At 46.9% G+C, this 19,163-nt stretch overlaps 1 protein-coding gene across 4 annotated transcripts; it reads left to right on the top strand.

Moving 5' to 3' along the window:
* Nucleotides 1-1,502: 1,502 nt before the first annotated feature.
* Nucleotides 1,503-18,008, top strand: Mdc1 (mediator of DNA damage checkpoint 1). Of its 4 annotated transcripts, none has more exon segments than NM_001166275.1 (17): nucleotides 1,503-1,673; nucleotides 4,197-4,334; nucleotides 4,961-5,341; nucleotides 5,423-5,498; nucleotides 6,124-7,445; nucleotides 7,557-7,622; nucleotides 7,761-7,850; nucleotides 8,810-9,037; nucleotides 9,623-9,666; nucleotides 10,433-10,961; nucleotides 11,739-11,909; nucleotides 12,016-12,110; nucleotides 12,189-12,311; nucleotides 12,403-12,585; nucleotides 12,849-12,974; nucleotides 13,089-13,199; nucleotides 16,005-16,197. In NM_001166275.1, coding segments are annotated over 16 exon segments (3,840 nt in total). In that variant the 5' UTR covers nucleotides 1,503-1,673; nucleotides 4,197-4,198; the 3' UTR covers nucleotides 16,164-16,197.
* Nucleotides 18,009-19,163: the final 1,155 nt, after the last annotated feature.

The following is a 19,163-nucleotide window of genomic DNA, read 5'->3' as shown; positions in this document are numbered from 1 at the left end:
ACACGGTTAATCCCAGAATCCTGACTAGAAGGCAAGAGAAGTTCAAGGTCAGCTTGGGCTACCTAGAGACTACCTGGACAACCTGAGGCACAGCTTTAGGTTTAGTCTCTAAGTGAACAAATAGAAAGGAAAAATTAGATTGTGCCTGCCCTACCTCCCAAACAATAGAGAGGTGGAGGCAGAAAGATACTTGCACTTTGGAGGCTAACCTGATCGACAAAACAAGAGCCTGTCTTGGACACAAAACATATTTGGGGCCAGAGAGATGGCTCAGCAATTAAGAGCATTTATTGTTCTCAGAACAGGTTCAATTCCCATCGCCCACATAGAAACTCTCCACCATCCATAACTCCAGGTCCAGGGGACTCAACATCCTCTTCTGTACTCTGCAGGTTTGTGGTACACAAAAATACATCCAAGCAAGCCACTAATACACATAAATAAATGCCTCTTTTAAAAAAGAGAAAAAAACAAAACAAAGGAAAGGAAAGGGTCTGGTAAGCAGTATCTACAATTATGTAAGCCAGGTGTGTTGGCCCAGATAGGAAGGAGGATCCCTGTGAGTTCAAGGCTAACCTTGTAAGTTAGTTCTAGGCAGAGGTACATAGTGAGCCCCCTTCTCTGGCTTAAAGAAGAAAATGAATCAAAGACATGCATCAACATATAGCTCAAGTCATCTTTTAAATAAAAGAACATTTTTAAGTTGCATTAGTACCCTTTTATCATTAAAAATACGGTATTTCGACTTTGGCTATGCTAACAATGGAAGCGAGTGTTTTATGCTACTTGAATGTTTCATTTACTGTAGGAACATGGGTAAGCCATCCAACTTAAAGCTTCAAACGTCTGGCGATTTATTGTGGATATGTTGAGAAAACCAATGGGAGAGAACTCTAAACTATACAAGCCACCTTCCAGGAATACGTTCATGCTTTATTATAATGAAATAAATTATTTTATTTTGCCTTTCTCCTCTTTTGAAAGATGACGACAGTTTTGCGGTTCTAGCAAAACAGTTTGCTTTATTTAGGATCTTCCATTTAGGAAGATGCCCTCAAAATGTCCGTCATTTTATACATTCATATATACATACATATAAGTGGAAGAAAAGAGAAGTAAGCAATCCCAATCAAAAGGAAATAAAATCCCTCTGCAATGGAGAGTTCTAAAGTGCCACGCCTACGGGCTGTTTTCCAATCTGCAGACTCCCGCCACGACTGCATCCCGCAACCCCTCATTTCTCCTGAGTCAGCTGGCGCCATTTCTGGGATGACCGAGAAGGGCGCTCTGGCCTTGGAATGACTTCTATGATAGGGCCCTTCTAGCCGCCGCCAGCAACTGGCGCCAGACTCTCTGGTAGGCGTTTGGAAATCTGCGCGGGAAGCATTCCGTTGGTCCAGGGCGCTACCCAATCGCGGCGCAGGGTTCTCAGGCCACACCCCTTGATTGTCGGCGTTTCCTTCAGCCTGTTTCCCGCCGGTAGCCACACTTTTAAGCTGTGAGGGGGCGAGGCGGGGGCGGGGCTTTCTACTTGGGCTTTGAATCAATCGGCGCGCTTTCAGTAGTAAAAGACAGTTCCAGGAGCCAATCAGCCAACCCACTCTCTTACGGGATTCGCACTCCCGCCACTCGGGTAGCGGCCGTTACTGGTGGCGCGCGCGCGGATTCAGTCGGTGAGTTCGGCCGCCCGCGCCCCGGTTACCATCTTTGATTCCTCCTGAGGGCGGGAGGGGCGTGCCTTAGGTGTCACTGGGCGGAGGTAATTTGGGTTGCGGTTTTAGATTTTTTTTTATGCTGATCCTTGACTGGCGCCCTGGCCCATTTGATGACACGGAAACATTAGGCCACGAGGGAACAAACTCCAGCGTGAGCATCAAAGATGGTTGCCCTTCAATTGGAGCGAAGGGTCGTAGGCGTCGACTGGGTTGACAGGACGGAGTTTACTTCTTGGGGTACACACTACTTTCCCTGTCAGCGGTCTCTCCATGTGTGACATCTTTATAGGTAAAACCCACCCATGCAATTTTGAATTTCTGTCTCTAATTTCAGTAACTCTGGCGGTGTAGCTGCCGTGAGAGCAGGATTCATTTTGAGGATGTATGCCCAAATACCTGAACCGTACCAGGTGTGCATAATTACTGTAGAGCAGATAAGACGGATCCCAGAGTAGGGGAGGTGGGCATTTAGATGCAATTCCACCGGAGAGAGATGTCGAAGACATAGGGTCTTGCCAAGGATCTAGTTTAATTCTGTTAACTTAGCAGATACGAGAAAACATTAGGGGTGATTTAGAAAGGTTCCTTAACCCATCTTATGTTGTCGTTTCTCATCTGAAAAAAAAAAAAAGAACAACAAAAACAAAACAAAAAAAAAAAAACAGCCCTACCCTTACAGGGTACTTCTTCCCAAGAATAAATGAGTCAGTCAACCTAATGTGTTAAAATAGTGTTTAACATATAAGCGCCTTATTATATGTTAGCTTCTCTGCTTCTTTGCCCTTCAAGCTGAGGTTTGCTGATGAGAGTGCATAAAATAGGGGCTTTGTGACTCTTTATTTCTATTTACATGCTGTGTTATTCTGAGCAAATGAATTTTTGGAGGTATTACCTCCTGGTCTCATTTGGCTATTATGCCTGATACAAGACAGTACTCAACAGTGGATGGTGAAATCAATTAGGGAGTGGTAAAAAGGCTTTTACAAATTAGAACATGTGTAAGACTCTAAGTTTGATCCTCACTAGTTTTCTTCTGTGTGTGTCAGGTTAGAAAAAAAAAAAACAGGATAGGAAAACAGTATTTTCTAAAGATTTATTTTATTTATTTATCTTCTAAAGTGAATACACTGTCCCATCAGATCCTATTACAGATGGTTGTGAGCCATGTGGTTGCTGGGATTTGAACTCAGGACCTCTGGAAGAGCAGTCAGTGCTCTTAACTGCTGAGCCATCTTTCCAGCCCCAGAAACAGTATATTTCACATACCACTGTTTCTCAAAACCCATACCTCACACAGGTGAGTGCATGGTTCCAAGGAGGGTGTCAGATACCCTGGAATTTGAGTTATGAACTGTTGTGAGCCCCTCTGTGGGTCCTGAGAACCGAACCTAGGTATTCTGGAAGAGCAAGCAGTACTCTTAACCACTGAGAACCACCTTGCTGTTTTTATTTTTGTTTTTAATGGGGTCTTACTGTGTTGTCCATGCTAACCCGGAAGTCCTGGACTCAAGCAATTACACTGCTTCAGCTGCTCCCATACTTTGGGCATACACCACCTCAATCCAGCGTATCTTTTTTTTTTTACCCATCTGTGGGCTGGGGATATAGCTCTGTGGTAGAGCATTTGTATTGGTGTGTCATGAGAAAACAGCTATCAGCAGTGCCTGCTTTCAAGGTCCTCATAGCTGAATGGGGTGTGTCTATCCAGGACATACATTCTATGAATTCAGTCTGTAGTATCTAAAAACAAGCAATCAAGTCACATAAAATATCCCCTTCTGTATAATAGTATACTTTGTGTCCTGGCCAAAAGTATAGATATGTGTATATATATATATATATATATATATATATATATATATATATATATATATATATTATTTGTTCTGTTTTGGAGGGGGTCTCACTGTGATTCTGGCTGGCCTGGAACTGGCTATGTAGACCAAATAGAGACCTGCCTACCTCTGCCTTTCCATTGCTATAATCAAAGCTGCACATCATCCTGTCTGGTAAGGTCCCCAGTCCTTAATTTTCCTGCTTCATCATCTCACATGCAGGGACTACAGATAGATGCCAACATATGTCTATTAAAAAAGACTTTTTCCTCACTGTTGTACTAAGTGTTGAACATGTGGTCTCACACAGGCTAGCCAAACATTCTATTCACTGACATATTCTCCCACCCCTCAATATTGTTACATGACTGACTGATGGAAAATCATCACCCATGGTTGTGTACATCTTTAATCCCAGCACTTGGGAGGCGGAGGCAAGGGGATCTCTGAGTTTGAGGCCAGCCTGGTCTACAAAGTGAGTTCCAGGACAACCAGGGCTACATAGAGAAGCCCAATCTCAGAGAGAGAGAGAGAGAGAGAGAGAGAGAGAGAGAGAGAGAGAGAGAGATCATTTCCACATTTACCCAGGTTTACCTCTAGTTATTTTTTTTCTGACAGGAGCAATGATAATGTGTTTCCTTTATAGATATGGAAAACACTCAGGTGATTGACTGGGATGCTGAAGAAGAGGAAGAGACAGAAATATCCAGTGGATCCTTGGGGTATAGTGTGGAGCCTATAGGGCGGCTGCGATTCTTCAGTGGTACCCATGGACCAGAACGAGGTCAGGGGATATTGGGAGCTAAAGTATGAATGTGGGTCTTATTAGAAGAAGTTAGAAGGTTTCAAAGGGGATATGAATAACTGTACTACAAAGGATGCCAAAGAGGCCACCTGAGTTGACTGTTCAAGGCTGGTGACCTGGATTTTCTAGGAGTGATTTTCTTTTGTCAAGAGAAAATGAAGAGCTTCAAATAAAAATACAATGTGGGGACTAAAAAGATGGCTCAGTGATTAAAAGTGCTTACTGCTCTTGATCCCTGTACTCAGGAGGTGACTCGAGAATTTGAGGGTAACCTAGGCCACATAGTGAATTTGAAAATAACCTAGGCTACATGGAAGACCCTAAATCAAAAAACAAAACAAGAGCTATAGCCATGGCTCAGAGGGAGATTGCTTAGCTAGCATGCGTGAGGGCGCTCTGTTTTCACAGTTGAGCAGCTGGGAAAAAACAAAAATAATGTGAGTAGATAGAACATTGCTGATGAGTGGTACATTATAAATGCTTTTCTGTGCTGGCGTGCCCTGCCTCAGGGTTTGTTGTTGGTTGTTAATGGTTAGCGTATCTAACCAGAACATCTTCAGGGCAGGACTCTGGCCTTACACTCATATCTTTTCTCTGATCCTCAGATTTCCCACTCTACCTTGGCAAGAATGTAGTTGGTCGAAGCCCTGACTGCTCTGTGGCCCTGCCTTTTCCATCCATCTCCAAACAGCACGCAGTGATTGAAATCTCAGCTTGGAACAAAGCCCCTATCCTTCAGGATTGTGGGAGCCTCAATGGCACTCAAATCGTAAAGCCTCCTAGGGTCCTAGCTCCTGGAGTGAGCCATCGTCTGAGGGACCAGGAATTAATTCTGTTTGCAGACTTTCCCTGCCAGTACCATCGCCTGAATGTCCCACCACCCTTGGTCCCTCGGAGTCTTCTAACTATAGAGAAGACCCCCAGAATACGGGGAAGATCCCAAAATTCCAGAGTTTTGTTGGCTGAGGATTCAGAGGAAGAAGGAGGTAAGTTTGTGCCTTGGGTATATGTGTGAAAAGACAGGGATATTGATATAAACTCAATTTATTCTTTCTTATTCTTGCCAGATTTTCCTTCTGGAAGGTCTGTGGCAAATGGATCAAGGAATACAGCATCCCCTTCAGCAACAGTAGTTCCAGAAAGGTGGGTACCAAAGTCCAGATACCTGAATCATTTGTTTTTGTTTTTGTATTTTTCAGACAGAGTCTCTGTGGCCCAGGCTGGTCTCAGACTCGTGGTAATCCTCTAGGTTCAGACTCTGTATTGAGATTGCAGGGTTAAGCCGCCATACCTGCTTTTAGACAATTAAGCCTTTGAACAAGGAGTCAATCTTGAAGAGATGATTGGTTTTCTGTTTTGTCTTGTCTTGGGGGGTTTTATTTTATTTTATTTTTTTTATTAGCCAAAGCACATACTTTATTTATTTTATTATTTTTATTTTTATTTATTTTTTTAAGACAGGGTTTCTCTTTGTAGCCCTGGGTATCCTAGAACTGGGCTTCAACTCAGAGATCCACCTGCCTCTACCTCCCAAGTGCTGGGATTAAAGGCGTGGGCCACCACTGCCTGGCAGATGATTACCTTGAAAGGTGGAGCTGAGGGCCTTCGCATAATTATTTCCTCAGCTGAATTAAACCATGATGAGTACTGCTGATGTACTTAGTGGGGAGGAGAAAACAGCTACCAGCAGTGCCTGCTTTACGGTCCTCACAGCTGAGCGGGTGTCTCTAGCCAGGAAACACACTGTATAGATCCTTTTTCTTTGCAGTGATGAAGAGGGCTCTTCTCCAGGCCCAAGTGTCCCTGGGCCATCTTCACCCTTTGGTTTGGGAAGTGACACAGATGAATCACAAGGTCAGCAACCAGGAGTAGAGGAATCTTCTTTAGCTGACAACAGTGGTGCCGCAGGGGAGCCTGAGCAGCCTGAAGTGAATGGAGTGACAACTGGCACACTGGCTCAGCCTACCAAGGACAAGTTCAAGGACACAAAGATGAAGGAGGAGGCAGGCAGTGCAGGGGTTCCAGTTGGGTCAGTTGTGGAGGGGAGCCCCACTCTTGGGGAAGACAGTGACACAGAAGCGGATGAAGAGCGTCAGCCTTCTGGTTCTGGGGATAGTGATACGGACGTAGAAGAAGAGAGGGTCCCTGTGAAGAAGAACCAAGTACTGCTTGGGGTTGGTATAGGGGGTCCAGGAGCACGTGGTGTGGCACATCTGCAGGACAGCCCAACTGGTAGTGACACAGATGTGGAGGAGGACAAGACTGCACTGGCTGCCCCTCCAGAGAGAAGCCACACAGCCATGGTGATCAACAGTGATACAGACGAGGAGGAGAGGGGTGAGGAGGAAGAGGTCTCGGCAGCACTCACCTTGGCCCGTCTGAAGGAGAGAGGAATTGCTTTGTGGAGTGGAGAGCCAGGCACAGAGGAGGTCAAGTCCCAACCACAGGTCCTTGTAGAACGAAGCCAGAGTGCCTCTGGGAGAGACAGTGACACTGACGTGGAGGAGGGATCCTCAGGGGGAAAGAGAGAGATTGTCCCTGACAGCCCCATGGATGTAGATGAGACTCTTACTGTCACACAGCCAGAGAGCCAGCCTCCCTGTAGGCCCAATGATGTAGACGAGGATGTGGATATGAGCTCCCCTGGCAGCCATCTAGAGGGAAAGAAGGCCTCCTCTGCTCTGGTAGACAAGAACAGAGCACAAGTGGAGGAGGAAGTCCCAGGGCCATCTGTTACCCTGGGGGAGAAACACCAGGTGCCTCTAGAGGGAGCCCAGCCTCCTGAGGAAGCCCGGGAAACAGCTGTGCAGGAAGGCTCATCCTCACCAGTGGCAGACATAAGAATGAGCCAGCAGCCAGTAGCGGAAGATGCTGGGACAGAGTGTGCTGCAGCTGTTTCTGAACAGAAAAGTGCTCTTGAGGTCGGGGCTCAGAGCAGGTCACCTGCAGCACCCGTGGAGCAGGTGGTGGTACGCACAGATACTTCAGGGGATCCTACCCTGCCACAGAGAGAGGGAGCCCAGACCCCCACAGGAAGGGAAAGAGAAGCACATGTGGGCGGGACCAAGCATGCCAAAGAGTGCTGTGATGGTAAGTGTTGCCCTCTGCTCTGCGTTTGACCCTTAAATAAGGCTTAGGAGAGAACTGCAGGAGTCTTCGGGATGAGTTGATTTTTATTTGTCTCTCATCTCTTCCCACCAGAACCTGAGGATCTGTGCCTTTCAGCCACCCAGTGCTTTGTGGAAGGGGAGAGCCAGCACCCAGGAGGTGAGGACATTGTGTGCTTTGGATGGGAGTGCCAGGGAGAGCTGGGCGATCAGACCAGTGGTCCTTGAAAGGCGATGTGGCCAAGTAGGGGGATGGGATTCTGGGACAGCTGCGTTGTGCCCACCTTTTCTTCTACAGCTGTCCAGAGTTTGGAAGATGAGCCTACCCAAGTCTTCCCATGCCTTCCCCAAGAGCCTGGACCTTCCCATCTCAGCCTCCCGACTCCAGGTACACGGAAGTCTCTGGACCCCCAGCCTTGCATCCTTTCTTATTTTTCCCTCCACATCCTTCATATGCTGTCTTGTTAGATTTACCTATGCTGATCTTCCAAGTGCCGGGATTATAGGTGTGTGTCATCAGCTAGGGATGGACTAGGACGTCATGAATGCTGGATGAGCTCTCCCAACTGAGCTGTATTCCCAGCCCTGCCTTTCATATTCTTTCCCTATTTTACTGATGTTCTCCATTTCATCAGGAAAAGAAACTTATACCAGACATGGGGACACACACTGTCTCCCAGAACTTGGGAGACAGAGGCAGGAGCTCAGGGCCATCCTGGACTGCATAGAAAGTTTGAGGCCTTGACTAAATGAGAACTTGTCTCAGAAACAACAACAACAAAATCCAACAACATGGGCATGGCTCAATGGTTAAGAGTGGCCATTGTTGTTCTAGAGGACAAGAATTCAGCACCCATGTCAGGCAGCTGGCAACCACCGGTGACTCCACTCCTGGAGATTCATCGCTCTCTGTGTACCCACACACATGATATACGTATGAATAGAAAATTTTAAAATACATGTTAAAAAAATAAATAAAAATGAGATTGCCTAGATTATCCTGATTCTAGTTCAGGAGATTTAGGTTGGCCCAAAGACTCAAATTGGTTTTCCCTCTACATTCTCCTTAGAGTTTGAACCCAGGGTTTTACCTGTGACAAATGAGTATTCTCCTAAGATGAGTGTTTTCCTAAACCACATCCCCAATCCTTGTTTTTCAAATGAGCCTCCTGAGGGAGCCTGTGTATGAGGTTATAATCTTCTGAATAGCAGCAACATTACAGCCACTACCCTACTCCCAGATTTCCTTTTGTAACCCATTTAGCTGTTTGTGAGTCTGCCCTAGTTCTCAGCCTTAGTGATTTTGTTTACCCATGTACTTACCTCCTTTTTCTGATCCTTGTTTAGGTGCAGATACCTTGGATGTGCCTTGGGAAGTCTTGGCTACACAGCCGTTCTGTCTGAGAGAACAGACAGAGACCTCTGAGCCCATTGACACCCATGAAGCTCATGGATCTCAACCATCTCTACCTGGGGAACCACCAGGACACCAACATCCGGTCCCTACCAGCCTAGATCACACAGAGCTGTTGAGAATTGATGACAGAGAGATGCAGACTGTGGAGAAAGCCATGGGTATACCAAAGGAAATGGCAGAAAGGGTGACCCCTGAGAGAGAGCCATTGGAGAGGGAAATCGGAAAGAAGAGCAAACAGTGAGAGAGAAGATGTGATAGGAAAAGAACTAACTCAGGGGACAGAGGACAGAGTCAAAGAAGGTGTTAGCTAAAGACAGTCAGAAAAGAGGCTGGCGAGGACCCTGAAGAGAAGAGGGAGAGTTTGGAGGTAGAAATGGAGATGTCCAAAGACTCACAGAAGAGAGAGAGAAAAGCAGAGAAAGCAGAACCAGAGAGAGAATGGGAGTTTAGAAGTAAGCCCAGATAGAGGGGAGACAGAGGAAGGGAGCCATGAACAGAGAGGGCAAACTGCCAGTCTAACACCAAAGCCTGCTGGGGTGAAGGATCTTGAGGGTCTTGCATCAGCCCCAATAATCTCTGGGAGCCCAGGAGATGGAGGAAAGGGAGACCCTCTGAGCCCCAGGAGGCAGCGGAGAGATAAGTGTGAGGCAGGGGCAGCCAAGTGGGATGTAGTCCTTGTGGCAGTCAGGGTCTGACCTACAGCTGCACAGCGCTCAGCCACTCTTGCTTTACTCTCTGACCAGGCCACCTAAGTTGCCAGATGATGCCAGATGGAAAGGCTTCCGGGGTGAGCTGCTCTCTTGTGCCCTACTTCCCCGGCAGCCAGTTCACTACATGTCCATGTGTGCATGTGTGTGAGGGTGTGTTTTTGGGGGAGGTGCATGAGGGAGCCAAGTGACAGCTTTGTGTTGTTGTTCAGGGACTACCCAGCCTTTTAGCAGGGTGATGGTCAGGATCTCTCAAACTGGCTTAGAATATGCTAAAGTAGACTAGACTGCCTGCCAGCAAGTTCCAGGAATCCTCCTGTCTCCTCCCTAGCATTGGGATTCTGAGCATATGCCACTATACTTTGGGTTCTAGAAATGAAATTCAGATCTTGGTGCTTGCCTTGCCTACTGACCTGTCTCCCTGATCCCAGTTTTCTTATTCATCACTCATTAGTTGGCTTCCATTCCTGTGTCCTGCCACCCATAGTTCCCTTTTTTGACCCAGAGGTCTCTGTTTTGTCCGTCTTTGCCCCAGGCATGTCTTAGTTGTCATACTCACCAGTGCACATAAGATATCTTCCATAAGGTATCCATAAGATTGCTTCCTTCCCCAAGGAGTTCCTAGCCTAAGAAAAGTTACAGAAAGAGACATGCCCGTGAGTGCTGTGACCATAAGTAGACTCAAACCTGACACGTGAACAGCCCTTGGAAGTAAAGATAGAAGAATCAGTGGAGGACGGTGGAGTTACATGAGCTATGACTTCCTCAGAAATACTGAAAAAACTCAAGATTCTTGCCTGCCTCTCCTAGTGCCTTTTGTCAGTTGCTTCTCCTTCTCCTCCTCAGGATGACCCAGAGCCCTCAGACCATCGCCTGTTTTCTCCAGTGCCTGAAGCTTCAGCTTCACCTCAGAGTCTCCTCACCTCTCAGAGCCAAAAGCAATCTACACCTCAGCCTATGTTTCCCACTTCTTCTTCTGAGCTAGCCCTTCCTGAGACTCTTCACACAAAGCCTAATGTCAGGCCACGGCGGTCCTCCAGGATGACCCCCTCCCCACATTCCTCTGCTGCCCTTAAGCCTTATACTACCTGCCCCACAAACCAGCCTGCTGCTTCTAGGCCAACATCTCGCCCCACTCGGGGCAGGGCAAATAGGTCCTCTACCAGGACCCCAGAACTGATTGTCCCTACAGGCCCTGAGCTCCAGCCTTCCACCTCCACAGAACAGCCTGGCATTCCAAACCTCACTTCTCAGGTCACTGAGGGCAGGGCACATAGTACCTCTGTTAATATGCCTGAACCAGTTCTCACAGGTCCCGAAGCCCAGCCTCTCACCTCCGCAGAACAATCTGTCACCTCAAACCTCAATCCTCGGGGTAGGCAAAGTAGGTCTTCCGTCAAGACCCCACAACCACTTATTTCCACTGGCCCTGACCTCCAACCTCCCACCTCCACAGAACAACCTGTCGTACCTAAATCCACATCTCGGACCACTCGGGGCAGGCCACCTAAGTCTTCTGTCAGGACCCCAGAATCAGTTGTCCCCACTGGCTCTGAATCTCTCACCTCCATAGAACAGCCTGTTATCCCTAAAACCAGGGCCGCTCGGGGTAGATCAAGTAAGCCTTCTATCAAGACCCCAGAACCAATTGTCCCCACTGGTCCTGAACTGCAGCCTCTTACCTCTGCAGAACAGCCTGTCACCCCTAACCTTACATCTCGGGCCTCTCGGGGTAGGTCAAATAAGTCTATCAGGACCCCAGAACCAGTTGTCCAAACTGGCCCTGAATTCCATCCATCCACTTCCTCAGAACAGTCTGATACCCCTGAGCCCTCATCTCAGGGCAGGACACGTAGGTCTGTCAGGACTCCTGAAGCAAGTGTTTACACAACCCCTGCACTCCAGCCTTCCACTTCTAAAAAACAGCCTACCCCCAAGCCCACAGCTCTGGTCACTCGGGGAAGGACACATAAACCCTCCACTGAAGGTTTGGAATCAGTTGGGCCAGTGGCACCTGATTTTGAGCCTCCCACCTCTACAGACCACCTTGTTACCTCTAAGGTGACAGGTCAGAGCTTAACACTACAATCTTCACCCGTAAGTGCTTCCCCAGTTTCCACTACCCCTGAACTCAAGCCTCCTGTCCTCATAGCCCAGCCTCTTACCCTGGAGCCAGTTCCACAAACCAGTCACCAAAGGAGGCGAAGGGCTACTGGGAAGCAGGGCTCCCGCACAGCTCCTGTTGGTCCTAAGTCTTACTCTACCCCCGCTGAACCTGAACCCCAGTCTTCAGCCAGCCAAAGCTCAGGAGCATCAGAAGCAGGTGAGTTCATTACAACCACTCCTGATGAGTCTGCCATTCCCTCGATGCATAATGAAGCCCATTCCTACGGCTTCTGGAATCCAAAAGAAGCCTTCCATTACCACAGATTCACCCCATCAAAAACGTCCCCGAAGACAAGTCACCCAGAAAACTGTAGTCGTCAAGGAAGAAGATCCTGGAGAAATACAAGTGAAGGAAGAGGTAAGAGGAGAGCTGGGGTCTCCCTAGCTAGGAGCAAGGGCTACAGGGCTCAGAGATGCCCACTGAGATGTTTTTCAGCCTCAGGAGACAGCAATTCCAACACCAGGCAAGAGAAAGAGGGACCCTGCAGAGGGGGAAACCCAGGGAAACCCAACTCGAAGCCGGCGAACTAAGCCTAACCAGGAAGCAGCAGCCCCCAAGGTAGGAAACAAGGGCCAAGGATTGGTGGATGGGCGCTATGCTGCTAGTATGGGTTGCTGTGACCATCTTTGCACCCCATCCCCTGCCCCAGGTACTGTTCACAGGAGTGGTGGATTCTCGTGGAGAGCGTGCAGTGCTGGCTCTAGGAGGCAGTCTGGCCAGCTCAGTAAATGAGGCCTCCCACTTGGTTACTGATCGCATCCGCAGGACAGTCAAGTTCTTGTGTGCCGTGGGGAAGGGAATTCCCATCCTGTCCCTGAACTGGCTCTATCAGGTAAGCCAGAAGATGATGCGTGGCTGGAAAGGACTGCTCGTTTAGCCTCCAAAGAAGGAGTGGGAGGGAGGAGATGTAGAATTGTGTTAGTGAGGCAGTGGGCTGCTTTGAGGAAATACCGTAAGGGCTGGGATGACTCAGTGGTAGAGCACTTGCCCTGCATGCTTGAAGTCTTGGGGTCAGTCCTGAGGAATGGGAAGGACAAACAAGACACAGTAAGTTCTCTTCAGATAAAAAACAGTTCTGCCTGTTCTTCCTCTTAGTCCCGAAAGGCTGGTTGCTTCTTGCCGCCTGATGACTACTTGGTGACTGATCCTGAACAAGAGAAGAATTTTAGCTTCAGCCTTCGGGATTCCCTGAGCCGGGCTCGGGAACGAAGACTACTGGAGGTGAGAGGCTGTCTTCTGCACCACGTTGCAGTCCTATCCCCTGTACCCCTAGCAGGTTCCCAGTGGCTTTTGGCCTGTCACTGCAGGCATCTGTCTCCACCATTCCTTTCTTAGGACTATGAGATTCATGTGACCCCTGGAGTGCAGCCACCTCCACCTCAGATGGGAGAGATCATCAGCTGCTGTGGAGGCACTGTCCTGCCCAGCATGCCCCATTCCTACAAGGTATGATGAGCCGGAGCGGGTGGGGGTGGGGGGAGAACAGCTGGAAAGGAAGTGGGGATGAGAAAGGGTTGGAGGAATGATGGAGGGAAAGAGTAACAAGAATGAGGGAAAAAAGGAAAAGATCCTGGTGCCAAAGGACTCTGTTGTTTTAAAGTTTAACCCTTTTCTTTTTTTTTTTTTTTTTTTTTTTCTTTTTTTCGGAGCTGGGGACTGAACCCAGGGCCTTGCGCTTCAGGGCCTTGCGCTTGCTAGGCAAGCGCTCTACCACTGAGCTAAATCCCCAACCCCCAAGTTTAACCCTTTTCAAAGGCTCTGTTGTTTTAAAGTTCAAGCCACATATGGTGCCACACGTATAGCATAAGGAAGAAAAGTTCTAGGTGTATGCTCAATGTAAACCAGCCGGGACTGCATATGACTCTCTTACCCACCCTCACCCCAACATTTTTTAATCTACTTACACACAGAGAAGAGGTGCTGGAGAAATCAAAATCCCCTTTTGGCTTGGCTTTCATGGGCACCTGCCTTTGTCACACACACACACACACACACACACACACACACACCCCACACACACACACATATATAAATTTTTATGTGTGTTGATACTTTACAGATTCGTTTTTTCACTCTATTCCAATAATAGTTACCTCATATTTATTTAAGTAATTGATTTATTAAGATTTATTTATTGAGCTGGCCGTAGTGGTGATCCCAGCACTCAGGAAGCAGTGGCAGGAAGATCTTTGAATTTGAGGCCATCCTGGTCTATATATACAGTCAGGACTACATAGGACGATGTCTCAAAAGAAAACAAAGACAAAGACTCATTTATTTGGCCTGTGTGGATGCTTTGCCTGAATGGATGTCTGCACTGTTTGTGCACTTGGTGCTGTTAAAAGTCAGAAGAGAATGGAGGGTATTGGATCCCCTGAGACTGGAGTTACATCTTGTTGTGAGCTGCCATGTAGGTACTAGGAATCAAACTCCAGTGAAAAACACATATATTTTGCTTTGTACCCATAGTTAGTAGTTTCAGTTATGTTACCTTTCTGTTGTTCTTTCTTTTTAAATTCTGTAGTCGGGCACCCCTTTAATGCAGTCCTTATGTTGTGATGACAGGTGCTTAGGTATCAAGCCCAGAGTTTTACAGATGCTAGGAAGCAGGCTGTCAACCCAGCTCCATTCCCAGCCCCCTCTGCAGCTTTTATAATTATTTGCATGAGACACAGAATCTAGCGGGATAAGATACAAACCATAAAATTATTTTTGTTGCCACTTTTATAACTGTAGTTTTGCTGCTATTATAAACTGTTGTGTAAATCTTTGTATTTTTCAATGGTTTTAGGCGATTCTTGTAAAAGGGTTGTTTATCTCCCCTAAAGGGGTTGTAACCCACAGGTTGGGGTTGGGGATTTAGCTCTGTGATAGAGCGCTTGCTTAGCAACCACAAGGCCCTGCGTTTGGTCCTCAGCTCTAAAAAATAAATAAATAAATAAAGGGGTTGTGACCCACAGGTTAAGAATCTCTGTCTTGGGCTAGAGAGATGGCTCAGTGGTTAAGAGCACTGACTGCTCTTCTAGAGGTCCTGAGTTTAAATCCCAGCAACCACATGTTGGCTCATAACCACCTGTAATGAAATCTGATGCCCTCTACTGGTGTGTCTGAAGATAGCTACAGTGTACTTACATATAAATAAATTTTTTAAAAAAAACCAACCAAACAAAAAAAGAATCTCTGTCTTAACCTAAATATAGGTGAACTATTTTTTCTTTAGTTTTTATTTTGTTTTTTGAGAGGGCTAAATTTTTGTTGTTTATTGTTGTTTTTTTTTTTTTTTTTTTAACAGTGTCTTTTTTTTTTTTTTTTTGGTTCTTTTTTTCGGAGCTGGGGACCGAACCCAGGGCCTTGCGCTTCCTAGGTAAGCGCTCTACCACTGAGCTAAATCCCCAGCCCCTTGTTGTTGTTTTTTTAAGATTATTTATTTCATATATGTGAGTACACTGTAGCTATCTTCAGACACACCAGAAGAGGGCAGCAGATCTCATTACAGGTGGTCGTGAGCCAACATGTGGTTGCTGGGAATTGAACTCAGGACCTCTGGAAGAGCTGACAGTGCTCTTAACCACTGAGCCATCTTTCCAGTCCCAAACCTCCATTTCTTAAAAACGAAAAGCTGAAGTTCATATAAAGCCCATGTATTTATTGTATTTCCTGATTCTCTTACTGTATACTGCCCCTTGGCCCCACTCCACCCCCTGCCTTTGTAGGAATTGACTTCCCAGCAGGGAGGAGGCCAGCTGTCCCTGAGAGTATCCCTCAGTCAGAATTTTTCTGTGTTCCCTTGTTTGTATTACTTTTTATCTTATCCCACTAGATTCTGTGTCTCATGCAAATTATTATAGAAAGCTGCAGTGGGGGCTGGGAATGGTTGGCAGCCTGCTTCCTAGCATCTGTAAAACTCTGGGCTTGATGCCTAAGCACAGAACACAAACCTGTGATCCCAGCATTCTGCGGGTGGAGACAAGAGGATCAGAAGTTCAAGATCATCCTTAACTACATAGTAAATTTTAGGCCAGCTTGGGTTAGTTATATGAAACCTTTTTCAAGGAAAGGGGAAGGTTGGTGGAGCTGTTTGATTGACTCTCCGTGTGTGTGTGTGTGTGTGTGTGTGTGTGTTCTGTTGACTCTCCGTGTGTGTGTGTGTGTGTGTGTGTGTGTGTGTGTGTGTGTGTGTGTGTGTGTGTTCTGTGACTGCTAAATGGGTCCTGCATCTGTTTCAAGGTTCCTCCTTTGCTCTCCTCACAGCTTCACAGAGTTGTCATAACGTGCACTGAAGACCTACCTCGATGTGCTATTGCATCTCGCCTGGGGCTACCCCTCCTCTCTCCTGAGTTCCTCCTGACTGGAGTGCTGAAGCAGGAAGCCACACCAGAGGCCTTTGTCCTCTCCAATTTGGAAATGTAGTCTACCTAAAAAAAAAAAAAAAAATGTACCTCTACCCTGTCAGACCAGCAAACAGTCATAGAAAACACGTGGGTAAAGGAACACGCACGTACACATTAAGACAGGGCAAGGTGGTTTGTCCGCACCTTTAATCTTAACACTAGGGAGGCAGAAGTAATTACATTTTTGTGAGTTCTGGGCCAGCCAGAGGTACATAATGAGACCCTCTCTCAAAACACAAAGGAAAACAACAAATCTCAGGGTTTCGCAAAGGCCTATGGTGCATTGTGTTTTATGGCTATAACTGCCTTGGGAATGTGAAGAAGACCTAGGAAGGGTTCTTTGCGGGGGGCGTGGGGAGTGTTTCCTAAGGTGACCATTTGTTAGTTGGCACCCAAGCTGGGGTGCAGTCTGTACAGAGCACCTGCCCTAGCCCAGCTGTGCTCTGCAGTCTGCAGCTGCTCTGATGCAACTGTACCAGGCCCAGCACCCTGGTTCTACCCTGTTTGGAAGTCAGCATTGCCCCTTTTCTTCCCAGGATTCTTACTCCATGTGAACCAGCTCTCAGGAGTCCCTGGCTGCTCTTGGGTGTGGTTAGCAAGGGCTTTAGTTTTGCTTCCCTTACTCTGCAGCGTTTGCAGTTAGCTTTGGTCATCTCCAGTAGGTCAGTGCTCACTCTGCCTTCTTGATGGCAAGTTTCTGTGTGGAGACACAGGATGAGTTTGAACTCGCACTTCATTTGTTATTGTTGATTTAGAGTAAATTATATTTGTTAAATTTAAAGTTGGCCACTTTCCAGGATGTGGAGACAGTAGAACTCTTGGATACCACAGGTGTCCGGCTTGTCCTCTGCAGTAAACAGTACCGAAATCCTTTAAAGTCGGTACAGAGCGAGGCATGGGGTGTCTCCTGTTGTCCCAGTTCTCAGGAGGCTGAAGCAGGAAGGTCACAAGTTCCAGTTCAGCCTGGGCTACAAAAAGAGTCTGGGCAGGGTAGTGCATCCCTTTAATCCCAGCACTTGGGAGGCAGAGGCAGGCAGTTCTCTGAGTTCAAGGCCAGCCTGGTCTACAGAGTGAGTTCTAGAACAGTCAGGGCTTTTAACAAAGTAAACCCTGTCTCGAAAGAGAAGGGAAAAATATTTTTTTGTTTTTTACAATTTTCTCTGGTTATCGCTAAGGTAAGTCAGTACTCATTGTGCCTGTCTGATTACCATATGACCCAGCAATACTGTCCTGCCTCCCTTTAGAAGTTCTGTAAGCAAAGAAAACTTTTAAATATGCGTAAAGGTAAAGGCAAGTGGGATCAGAAGTTCAAGGTCAGCTTTGGCTACATAGCAAATTGGAGGCCAGTCTAAACTACAAAAGATTCTAAAGGAAAAGCACTTGATTAATGTTCTTTTTGGTTGGGCTTGGGATTGAACCTGGCGCTTGCTTTATGCATGCTAGGCAAAGCCTTTTCATCATAGCCAAATATAGAAAAACTGTAGATGTTTGTTCTGCAGAGCGAACATGTAAATACACTGTGTGCACAGAGAGACATGTGCAGCCATGGAGTGAAAGCAGTATGTGAGGGTGTTTGGTCACGGACACCCTGACTGAAAGAGCGAGACACAAGGACAGGTTTGATCCCACCTGCATAATGTACCCATAATGTATGAATTCACAAAGATAAGAGCAAACTGGTGCTTGCCAGGCTCTGACTACACAGAAGCTGTTAAAGGAGTCTTGAGTTCCGCTGTAGGGAATTGGAAGACTTGAGGTCAGAAAGAGGAAGTGATTGTCCGTAGTGCAGAATATTAAATACTACTGTATCAAAGGGTTTTTGCTATGTGGACTTCACTTCAATAAAAAACAGTTGCTTGCTTTATACTTTGCTGCAGTGAATTATGTATAAGCTTAGGGAACTATGAGGCCCTGCACATGACAGGCAGTCTCTTTACAACTCATCACTTTACATTCATTTGCACCCCAGCTCTATGCTTGATCTTTAAGGTTTTCCTTTTTGAGGTGCTGAGAGTTGAATCTAAGGCTTCCTGAAGTGCTGCCCACATGCTTCCCCACTAAGCAGTAGTCCCAGACCTTGTTCATTTGATGCCTGTGGAGGCCAGAAGTCAGCCTTGGATGTCCTTCTTCAGGCTACTTCCCTTTTCTTTGAGCTAGGGAATCTCACTGGGACATGGGGCACCCTGATTAGGCTAGGCTGGATGGACAGAGCCTTAGGCATCTGCCTCTCTAAGGCGTGAATTAGGACTTAAGGATGAAGCCGATTAAAGGGAAACAACAAAGCTTAGTCAATTCCTTGTTTCCCACCTACCATCTCTTCTGGGACCACTTCAGAGCTGCTAGATCAGTGGAGCCAGGCTGTGGTACTAGGCTGTAATCCCAGCACTTGGAGGCAGGGGCAGGAGGATCCACTCAAGACTATTCTCAGCTACACAACAGCAAGTTCAAAGCCAGCTTAAGCTACATAAGATTATGCATTAAGGCTTGTGCCACTACCCCGACTAAATTCTACCATTAAAAAAATTATATAGGTTGGGGGTTTAGCTCAGTGGTAGAGCGCTTGCCTAGCAAACGCAAGGCCCTGGGTTCGGTCCCCAGCTCCGAAAAAAAAAATTATATATGAAGTGGGGGCTGGAGAGATAGCTCAGTGATTGAAGGCACTGGGTTATTCCAGAAGATCTGACACATACATGTAGGCAAAACACCAATGCCTATAAAGGCAAAATGTATGTATGCATGTATTTAAGTGGGCAGAACAGTATGCAGAGAGCTTCAAAAACATTCACACACACACACACACACACACACAAACCATTCACACAGACGCAGCCCACTCAGTACTTTTACTAACCAGAGAGGGTCGGGAGGGTATGTGTTGTACAATGCATGAGAGCTTTAGAAGTCTTGGGAACAAACAGCCCCCCTGACCTTGCTCCATCTGTAATCTGAATCAGCTCATGTCCTCTGAGGACCCAGTACTTGGATAGCTATGGTGACTGAGCTTTCCACTTTTTGCGCT

This window comes from Rattus norvegicus, chromosome 20 (genome assembly GCF_021556685.1).
Source record: "Rattus norvegicus strain SHRSP/BbbUtx chromosome 20, alternate assembly SHRSP_T2T, whole genome shotgun sequence".
NCBI lineage: Eukaryota > Metazoa > Chordata > Mammalia > Rodentia > Muridae > Rattus > Rattus norvegicus.
The sequence above is the reverse complement of the archived record's forward strand: the minus strand, read 5'-3'. Positions and strand labels throughout refer to the sequence as shown.

Excerpts from the sequence above, each read along its gene's own strand:
- Mdc1 (XM_087597299.1), top strand. Across the intron at positions 11,910-12,015 it reads CTCAGGAGCATCAGAAGCAG|ATTCACCCCATCAAAAACGT; the intron begins GTGAGTTCATTA and ends CCATTACCACAG. Across the intron at positions 13,200-16,004 it reads GCATGCCCCATTCCTACAAG|CTTCACAGAGTTGTCATAAC; the intron begins GTATGATGAGCC and ends CTCTCCTCACAG.